Source organism: Drosophila nasuta, chromosome 3 (assembly GCF_023558535.2).
Source record: "Drosophila nasuta strain 15112-1781.00 chromosome 3, ASM2355853v1, whole genome shotgun sequence".
Classification (NCBI taxonomy): domain Eukaryota; kingdom Metazoa; phylum Arthropoda; class Insecta; order Diptera; family Drosophilidae; genus Drosophila; species Drosophila nasuta.
In genome coordinates, this window is record NC_083457.1 from 16,477,610 (window position 1) to 16,487,292 (window position 9,683).

General features: G+C 37.9%; 3 protein-coding genes across 4 annotated transcripts; 1 reads left to right on the top strand and 2 right to left on the bottom strand.

Annotated features, from left to right (window-relative positions):
- The first annotated feature begins 99 nt into the window (after positions 1–99).
- On the top strand, positions 100–1,000 carry LOC132788813 (geminin). Its single transcript, XM_060796416.1, has one exon. It carries the CDS (start codon positions 242–244, stop codon positions 803–805), a length of 564 nt encoding a protein of 187 aa, XP_060652399.1. The 5' UTR covers positions 100–241; the 3' UTR covers positions 806–1,000.
- Positions 930–3,259, bottom strand: LOC132788811 (zinc finger protein 624). Its single transcript, XM_060796414.1, has 5 exons — positions 3,151–3,259; positions 2,282–3,074; positions 1,816–2,226; positions 1,205–1,757; positions 930–1,070 (listed from the first exon to the last, which is right to left on the bottom strand). The coding sequence occupies exons 1-5, from the start codon at positions 3,155–3,157 to the stop codon at positions 1,017–1,019; spliced, it is 1,818 nt and encodes a 605-aa protein (XP_060652397.1). The 5' UTR covers positions 3,158–3,259; the 3' UTR covers positions 930–1,016.
- Positions 3,260–3,879: 620 nt separating this feature from the next.
- On the bottom strand, positions 3,880–8,445 carry LOC132791770 (bcl-2-related ovarian killer protein homolog B). Of its 2 annotated transcripts, none has more exons than XM_060800820.1 (4): positions 8,429–8,445; positions 7,419–7,809; positions 4,536–4,676; positions 3,880–4,461 (listed from the first exon to the last, which is right to left on the bottom strand). In XM_060800820.1, exons 2-4 carry the CDS (start codon positions 7,704–7,706, stop codon positions 4,003–4,005), a joined length of 888 nt encoding a protein of 295 aa, XP_060656803.1. In that variant the 5' UTR covers positions 7,707–7,809; positions 8,429–8,445; the 3' UTR covers positions 3,880–4,002. The 2 variants fall into 2 exon arrangements, with proteins under 2 accessions (XP_060656803.1, XP_060656802.1); XM_060800819.1 differs by lacking the exon at positions 8,429–8,445 and adding an exon at positions 8,131–8,361.
- Between the last annotated feature and the right edge of the window lie 1,238 nt (positions 8,446–9,683).

Sequence of the window (9,683 nt, forward strand, 5' to 3'; positions counted from 1 at the left end):
AAAATATACCAGAGTGTGACCATTGCACGTGGTTGATATTTCGAATACTGTATGCCGTAGTGCTGTAAAATGTTATACAAAACAGTGCTGTACAGCAGCACGCGGCATCATTTTGGCGGCCATCATAACGCAAACATAAACCCGAGGAAGAAACGCGAGCCAAAACGCTTGGTTATTAATGTTTTAACAAACAAAGCGCGAGCACAACATTTATCAAAGCGACTAACGAAACGACTTGAAAATGTCTTCAGGCGCTGCGCGAGTTTACATTCAAGTTGAGAGTGAGGCCGAACAACAGGAGCATCTGAAGCAACAACGCAAAACTCTAAAGCCTTTGCAGGCAAACGCCAACGATAAGGAGAATCTCACGGGATCTGGTCGCGTTTCCATTGTGGATCAGCTCAGTCGCTTGAAAGCTGGCGTGAATGTAGCGCCAAAGTATGGTAAACGCAAATGCGTTGACTCTGGTTCAACAACCACAACAATAGCCACGCAGGACGCTGACACACAAACTGAAGCTGAAGTTAACGAAGCTGATAAGCCAATCACCGCTGAAGATTTAACCAGCCAATGTGAGCCTGGCGAGAACTACTACAAACTGCTGGCAGAGCAGCGTCGCTCTGCACTAGAAAACACTCTGAACGAGAATCGCCATTTGCACGAGCGAATCGAGGGACTGGAGGAGGAGATCAACATAATGCGTAAAGAACTCGACGAGGCCAACAATCTGGTTGAAGTACTGAAGGAAATATGCGAAGCAGATGATGGCGACGATAAGTCGGAGAAAACGGAGGAACAAGAATAGTTTATAATGTTGATGATGCTAGAATGCTGTTTACCAATAAATACAGTTATATGTTTGTACTTTTAGCATTATACATATATTATTAATATTATATTATGCAATTAGTTGTAATCAAGAATCCATTTTGAATTTTCTTAACTTATTTTATTATATGCAAGATGTATGTACGCCAGCAATAAATATTCACAAGTAAAACACGCTGCTTTTATTTTCACTTTAGCCAGTCTGTAATGATCTCTTCGCTGTGAAAGGTTTCCACATCAAACTAGAAGAGTGAAAGAGAAAAAGCGATGCATTAGACGGTCCACTGCACAACTACTGTTATATGAATGAGCTAACTCATTTGAACAAGAAAAAGAACTAGTAAACTATTTTACGCGTTTACACTGCAACACTCACCGCATCAGTTGAGACTTCGATGCATTCTTCATATTTTGGCTCAGCAATAACCACATCCAACTCATCGCCTGCATCCAAATATGCCGCCGAATCCGCATTAGCCGCCGCAATCAGCACAGCCGTTTCAGAGTCCGGTACCATGACTTCATTGTTGTCGTCATCGATGGAGGGTGGCACCTTGGCTAGACGGGAGTCCGCGTCATCGGGATGTCCGTGCGCCGCCTTCATATGCAGCCTCAGGGCAAAAGGACGCTCATACTCTGCACCACAGGTGATGCACCAATACTTATTCGTCAGCTGCTGACTCTTGACTGCCGCATTGCTGATGCTTTTCGCGTCGCTAATTCGGTGGGTTGCCATGTGAGTTTTGACAGCGTACAGCGAGGCAAAGGGTCGATTGCACACAGCGCATTGATACGGCTTTGTATGCGTATTCTTGTGGGCATACAGCTGCACCGAGGTGCGAAACGATTTTGGGCAGCTATCACAGACATACTGGCGTTCCGAGCTGTGTATGCGCAAATGATGCGAGTAAACCTGATGCGATTTGAATCTGTTGGGATAAGATTGTTAGCCATAGTAGCCACAGGTAATGGATCTATCACTCTTACCGTTTGTTGCAGGTCGTGCACACGTAGGGACGAATGTTGGTGTGCGTCCGCAGGTGAAGAGTTAGGGAGTAGGAGACGCGGAAGGTTTTGCCGCACACTTCACAGCTGTAAGGCTTCTCTCCGGTGTGGACACGCTCGTGTTTCACCTTCTCGTAGGGACGTGAAAAGACACGCTCACAGTATTGACAGGGAAATCCTGGCTTCGCATTGCCATTGGCAATATCGTTGCTTTTGTTGCTTCGGCTGTTGCTGCTGCTGCTGTTGTTGTTCTTTTTTGATTGGCGCTCGTGAATCTTGAGGTGCATCTCATAGTTGATGATATTGTCAAACTTGCGATTGCAAGTGCCGCAAGAGAACTTGTTCTCGCTCTGATGCATCTGTTTGTGAACCGTCAACAGATTCTGTTCGAAGCTGTAAGATCACTAGACGTTAGCTGAGAACTGAGAATCGCAAAAATTCCACTTACCTCTTATTGCAGATCTCGCAATAGAATTGATCCAGTTCGCTGTACTGCTGATGCGCACCAACGGGCAACGCGTCCTGTATGGACTTGGAGGCACGTTCGTTGTGGATTCGCATGTGGAACTTCAGACACTTTGCCGAACTGAATTGGGTGCTGCAAATATTGCATATCGTGCTGCTACTCCCTTCAGTTGCAGCGTTGTTAGCTATTTTCCGTCTCACTGGCGTCTGCGTTTTGGCAAATAATGCGTTGTTTTGCTTTGCGCCTGGTTCGCTATTTGGTTCTGCCTGAGGGCAGCTGTGTTCTTCGGCGCTTTGTCGCGTTTCGAATATGCTGTGGCAATCAAAGCAAAAGTAGCGCTCGGATTTATTGGGAATCTCCTCAAGTTCAACATCACCTTCCGCATATGATTCAGTTTCTACAACTGGCACCACTTCACTATCGTCCAGCACTTCCCAAAGCTGCGGCTCGCTTACATTGTCAAGCTCCTCGATAGCTTCATCTTCAATCACAACGGCGTCGCTATCAATTGTGTCTTCACCCAAATAGGGCTCATCTTTGTCGTCAACAGAGTGGACCGTAAAAAGGGATCCAGTTTCAGCGACTCCAACGCAACTGTTGGGCCCACTGTGTGCCCTGTTATACGCATCGATGCTGTCAAAGTCGTTGCCACAATCTTCACAATAATAGATCTCATCGGAGCAGGAATCAATTATGAAATGATCTATGTTGCTTTGATTTTTCACCTCCACGTGTGACTGCAACGGAGTTGTCGCGACGCCTTTCCCAGAGTGTCCTATAATAATATAAAATACTCAAATAAATGGTTGAACTAAAAGATTTAATATGGTAAGGTCTTAAGATATACGCACCTGACATGGCATTATTATAATTTAAGCACTTGTTTATATCTGTCTTTGGCACCCACAATATACATATGTCATGAGTGTAAATTCAATGATATTCTAGAGCTGGACATTCATCGATAGATCCGGACTATCGATATTTTTATACAAATTTTTTTAAGTAATCGGTGAAGTAATCAACCATACCAAATAAATATTCAAAAGCAAAGGGAATAGTAAAATTTCACTGAACCAAACTAAAAACTGCTTTATGTACATATATATATTTGCAAATATAGACTATATAAAGACCGCTTTTCTGGAAGCGTAAACGCAACCCTGATTATCAGCTGTTTTTGCTTTGTTTACAATTTGAAAATTTGAAATAGGCGAATTCTGTGTAACAATATTTTCGAAATGATATTCTAAGAATAGGCCACCATATTTTAAATCATTCATTTACATGGACGGAAGAAACAGACTCCTGTCGGTAGACGTATTATGCTTTTACATCCTCCAAATATTAAATAAAGAATATCCAAATGACACCTATCGAGATTTCTTCGATTTGAAATGTCTTCAACGTTTTTAGAAACTGTTTATGGTCACACCTGATGCACTGATAGTTCGTCTTCGATGTTTTTTATTACTGATGATTGCCGCAGTATTTAAAATGAAATATGCAAATCAAATGTATTGTAATTTATTTACGCTGTTTGGCACTAAGTAATCATTATATACAAAAACAATATAACAAGTATCAATATTAAACATTAAATATAATTCTTTAAATGCTAATAAAAATTGTAAGGAGGAATGATTGAAACTATGTCTCACTGACTATACAGTACAATTAAAGCTAGCTAATGCGACCCGATACTAAAATAATAACGAGTACAATTGACTTCCAATTCGCTTGCAAACATTCGATACTACGTAGGCGCCAGCCGAGATGGTCACGAAAAGAGTCAGCCAGCCAAGAAATGTGAATTCACCGACTCGCGGCCGTATGTGTTGCTGAAGTCCCAGCCAACCGCCGTTATCGATTAACCAATAAACCAGATCATCCTCAATAATCTCGGCCAGACCGTCGACCAGACATTGCAAGTAATCGTAGTGACCCTGACGGACGCAGTCAATGGCAAACCCGCCACACACCGAAAATATCGATATAATTTTGCCCCAGGTGATGCTTGTTCGAAAAATATCCTTGGCGACCAGATTCAGTAGCATGGGAGCCATATCACTGTCCTCCAGTTCCCCAAAAGGTGCGCGTGACAGTTGCCTTGAGATGTTCGTGTAAATGCGTGGATGCATACGTTCGAGTTCTTCCCCCATCTGTAGAGATAATGAAGAAATATAGTAAGGAAATATGGTATATGAAAAGCTATCCTATTCTTATGAATACTTACGCTGTTGAGGGCTGGAAACACCTCGTAGACGACATGGGATGATGGCTCCAGTATATTGCGCAGTCTTTGTATCACCTTCCGATTCAAAACACCTGCTCGACGTAGCCGTGCCCTGATATATTGTCCACACAGGCACTTGCCCTGATGAGTACACGTAAAGAGGCAAAAATTAATAAATACTAAAATCAATTATATCAACTCTTATCTTCAATTGCTGGTTTGATCTTTTGCCCGGCTGCCCATCAATGCCAATTTACAAACAAAGTGTTCAATCTGAACATCAACCACTGGTCAAAATTTCCGGGCACACGGTATCATAAATTATGAACTCGGGAAACAGTTTTAAGATTTTTTCTATTTTCCTCTTTTATCGAATTCGACGTATGCATTGCAAATGTATTTATAGCTGTTTTTGCTAGTGTTTCCCTTACTTAGAGTATTATAGTCTGTACTTTGAAAATGTAAAAATTCAATCATATTAGAATTGCTAATTCTGTAGGAATATAATTCTTAGCAACATAAAATAAAAATGAATACATATAACAAAATACTTAAACGTGTAGCTAAGTAATATTACATATCTCAATGAAAGAGTATTAAATCGCCAGCATTACGAATATCGGTGGGGTATCTGTCTAAACAAAAGTTTTATGGTAGTGGGGTGCCTTTGCTTTTGAGTTTCTGGGTATAAGTGATATCTGCTAAATTTCATTCACACATTTCAGATGCTAGTATATACTATAGTGTAACAGCGAAAGCTAAAGTTTAGCGTTAAAGACAGTTCTTCCAAGATAATACAAACAGAATGTGTACTCGAACATAATATATTGGATAGTATAGATTGAGCAGATTAGAAGTGTACGATAATCTTACTTATAAACGCCCAGTATACATACATATATGTTGTTAGGACCACTTTGATATTATTATTAACTCAACGAAAGGTGTATTAGAGCGTTTACTAATTATAGGTTTAATTTGCGACTGGAAAAAAAGCCTTTCAAATAGATATTTATTGAGTAATTGAACAAAAGTCAAAAGTCTCAAAACAAAACAAAAATCGAATAAATTGGTCAGCATCTATCAAAGTTTGCCACTCTGAATTATGAATAATAAATCTTCAATCTTGATCCCTAGGGTATGATTAAAAACCTTTTTTATTATTTGTTTATAAAGTAATATTGAAAATACCATTTTTGATTAAAAACATACATAGGTATTTTAACATTTGACAGAGTAACACTCTTTAATAAAATGATCGTGTGTATGTAATACACAAATTTTATTATTTTTGCTTATCTTATTATTCCAAGCCTGTTATTCTGACTAAACTATCAACGCATATAATTATTGATCGTTTAATTTACAATGTCACGCCGCTCACATTTATTATAGTCTCATCTAATACTTTCAACTGCACAATTACTGTTCGTCATGCCAACCAATTTGAGAAACAATCAATAAATTGTCAAGTTGTTATACACAAACATATACATATGTATGTCTGCACATTGCACGCTAGAGATCGCCAAAAACAAAATAATGTTGGCCTTGCCCTGATATTGAAGCGTTAAACAGACTTTTGAAAAATAAGTAACATTTAACTATTTCGTGCTTTTTTGCCAAGCGGTTAATTATCTACTTGCGAACTATGTTTATACTATATACTCTTTCATCCATAAATCAATCAGCTTTGTTTGAACAGCTCTGATATAATTATTATCATTTGGTGATCTAAATATTCTGAACAGACTTTTCAAGGAATCCATCATCCATTGGCATTATGTGCACTTGTATAAACTATTTTTCGCATTTCATTGGTATAGTCTTCTTGTTTCTTCAATGTTATCATTAGGTAATATCTTCTGGTAGCTAATACATAGCCTAGAGTGTATATAATAAGTGTACAAGGCATCTCTGACCCAATAAATTAAATAATCTTAACAGACAACGCTTCCAAACGTAGTAACAAATTCAACAATAGTTACAAATAGATAAAACTTGCAACTATGTTTTAATTCTCTAAAAAAACATAAATCAATTTGCATTAGATGAGTTGCTCATTAACACATCAGAAAATAATGTATATTTATATTTATGCATGCCAGGGAATAGATGTTTAATTTGATTTAAAAATCTAACATGATACTACAATTTGTTCCTAAGTATACGATGACTGCAGGCAAGTAAATATAAAAAATATTTATGATGACAACTGAGAAATGTCAACAATTTCATGTAAAATAAATGGGTGCATTTTCTATTAACTTTGCTATCAGCTGAGATAAACAAATCACAAAAAATAAATAGAAGTCAAACGAAAGCGAACCCGACATCAAGATACCCTAAGTCTCATATTGAGTTTGTTTTATATCATAGAAAGATCACTCAACTTTTGCTGTCTGGTTTTAATTATCTAAATTTATATCTACTTATATGAAATTTGTTTGTTTACACAGCTGCGGTAGAAGTAGACAATGAAAGATTGAGAGTCTGCTCGACAGAAATTATTCTGAATGGTTTAAAACTCCATATAACAAAAAATGAGACTATATTTTAGTTAACTTTAAATAAGTAGCAAGGCCAAAATAATTAAACCACATAAATCGAACTATAAAACTGTTTTATTTTTATCGTTATCAAATGGTTCAAAAAATTAAATAGTAGTTAATGTAGTTAAATTCTAATCTGTATGTAATTCTAAAATTTAGCATGATATCTCAAATTTAGCTGGGATGCAAACATATAGAAGGACTGACCATCTGACCTCAGCTCTTGCTTTTAGTTCGGAATATTTTCAAACCTTTTCCCGAGGGTATTTTCGCGCTGATAAACTATTATTGTTGATGTTTTTTTTATCGTTTTTGTTTCGCGCTGGCTTACCTGATTAATAATTTCCATTTTGTACTCCTGATAGTTGGTTATGGTGCGCGTACTGCTGGCCAGCGATGAAGTGGAGGCAGCGCGGGTCATGTGTCCTCCATTTAGGTTGCCCCCATGCCCCGATCTTCCATTGAGTGAACCTCGCAATGCCTTCCAATCGGTGCCGGAGGTGGCGATAGTGCTTCGCCTATTGGCGGTATATATCTCGTGGTCCAATGACGAAGATTTGAACTTGGCCAGTTTGGGGGTGCTGCTGGATGTTGGAACGGCGGCGGTCGACATTGTCATTTGTGCGGCTCAAAAGTAGAATCAAGCTTGCTTGCTCCCTCTAGCTCTAGCTCTAGCACTCGTCTCCGCCTCCGCGTTGGCCTTCTCAATTGCCCTGTTAGCTCTAAGTCGATGTAAGTTTTGGAAAAGTAGAGCTTTTATTATTACAGTTGAATTCGCCTTGCAATTAACACAACTTGTTTTGCGCTTTTTTGGATGCAGTTTGTCGATTGAATTGATAAAGTGAGCAAAACAAACGAAATTTGACAATAAATATTAAGCACAAAGCAAACAGACGAAGAGCAAGCAAACATACACGAACGGCGCACACAAAAGAAAACAACTAAAAAAACTTGTTGCTGCTGCGCTGCTGCTTAGCGATTGAATTTAAAGCTGCCTCTTGCTTTCTTTTCGCTTTTGTTTTTGCTGCTGCTGTTGCCTTTACCTTTTGCTGTAGCGCGTGTATTTTTTTGTATTGTTGTTTTGCTTCACTTTGCATTGAACTTTTAACCGGGAATATACGAGGCAAAATGTTGTGCAAACGCTAGGGTATTGCCGCTCTGCTTCGTCTCGGTCACAAAATTTAGCGGCCCCGATGTTCTACGCGTGAGAGTGTGCGCCGTCAACTCAGCTGCTGTTTGCTGCTTCTCCTCGCATGACTGCGCTGCCTGCTTGCTTGCTTTGGGGTCGAGCTCCAAAAAAGCACGCAATGAAAGCTTACTAAAGCGGGACGGCAATAGTACCTGCTCAATGTGCCTGCCAGTTGGTTACGTTACACACAGTTTGGCGCCAAATTTAATTTGCATGATCATGATTAGATTCATAGGAAAAAGTATAATTTTTTTTATTAACCACAAAGCATTAAAAAATAAATAGTTACCATCGATATTTCGAGTTAAGGAAGTTAAAATAAATAAATATTTGCGTGTTGTGAACTGAGAGTTTTTCTAATTAAAAACCTTTTTCGTTTTTTTGGCTTTAGAGCATTTCAGTTACATATTTTTTTAATGCCACTTTTCCGTTTCCACATCAATTTTGAGTGTGAACGTTCATAAGATTATACGAAAAAAGTATTTTATTTACGTGAGAAGTGTGAAAATATCGGACATTTTTCAGTATATTTTTTCAGTGTTGCGATATATTTCGAGGTGAAAACCAAACGTAATTCACCACACAGCAACACAACACCACCACACTACACGCGCCAAGATATTCAAATTGCCCTATTGTTGGATTTTTATTTTTTAAGTTTCCCAAATTTATTTACGTTCTGACCAGCTAATTTAAAAGTTATAAAATAATAACTGCATGTTGAATGTCCAATTTAAAAAATAAAATAATTAAATTATTAAAATTTATAAAATCATTAGCACTTAAATAATTTGTTCAATATATACCATTATCTGGGAATCTGACAACTGCCCGAAATAAATCTTAGCACCATCGAAAGTTAAAAGTTTCCCAATTTGACAAAACAAAAAATTACTATTGTCTCATTTGCGACCAACGATGTGCCAATATACCAAGTGTACCAAAATGAAATGAGCGATATGATATAAATGTGGAGATAGGGAACATTTCTTGCGATAAAGCTTTCATTTTTTGTTTTTCTTTTTTGGTTGACACGATATCTGCTTTTGAAATTTTTCTATTGACATTTTTATTACTGCGGAACCAACAAATGCGAGAAAGATAGTCAAAATACATACTTACATTATGGGCAAAATTTAAAATAAAATTATTGAAACTAAGCCTATAATTGTACAATAATAATGCTCACTTTATTCCGGTACAATAATCAATTCGACAACTCAGTAATAGACCAATGCTTAGACAAATAAATTTGTACCATCAAAAACTTTAGATTAAAGACTTACATTGCGTGAGAGCAATTTCATAAATAAACTATGGGTAGCGGGTATAAAAATATATAAAATGTTGTCCGGACTAATATCACTTGAATAAATGTACTTTATGGGATCGGAGACGCCAGTTTCA

Coding starts and splice junctions, on each gene's coding strand:
- LOC132791770 (XM_060800820.1), bottom strand. CDS start 7,706: ATGACAATGTCGACCGCCGCCGTTCCAACATCCAGCAGCACCCCCAAA. Junction 4,677..7,418: donor AAATGGAAATTATTAATCAG/GTAAGCCAGCGC, acceptor TGTACTCATCAG/GGCAAGTGCCTGTGTGGACA. Junction 4,462..4,535: donor TGTTTCCAGCCCTCAACAGC/GTAAGTATTCAT, acceptor TTATCTCTACAG/ATGGGGGAAGAACTCGAACG.
- LOC132788813 (XM_060796416.1), top strand. CDS start 242: ATGTCTTCAGGCGCTGCGCGAGTTTACATTCAAGTTGAGAGTGAGGCC.
- LOC132788811 (XM_060796414.1), bottom strand. Junction 1,758..1,815: donor TGCACGACCTGCAACAAACG/GTAAGAGTGATA, acceptor TTATCCCAACAG/ATTCAAATCGCATCAGGTTT. Junction 1,071..1,204: donor TCGAAGTCTCAACTGATGCG/GTGAGTGTTGCA, acceptor TCACTCTTCTAG/TTTGATGTGGAAACCTTTCA.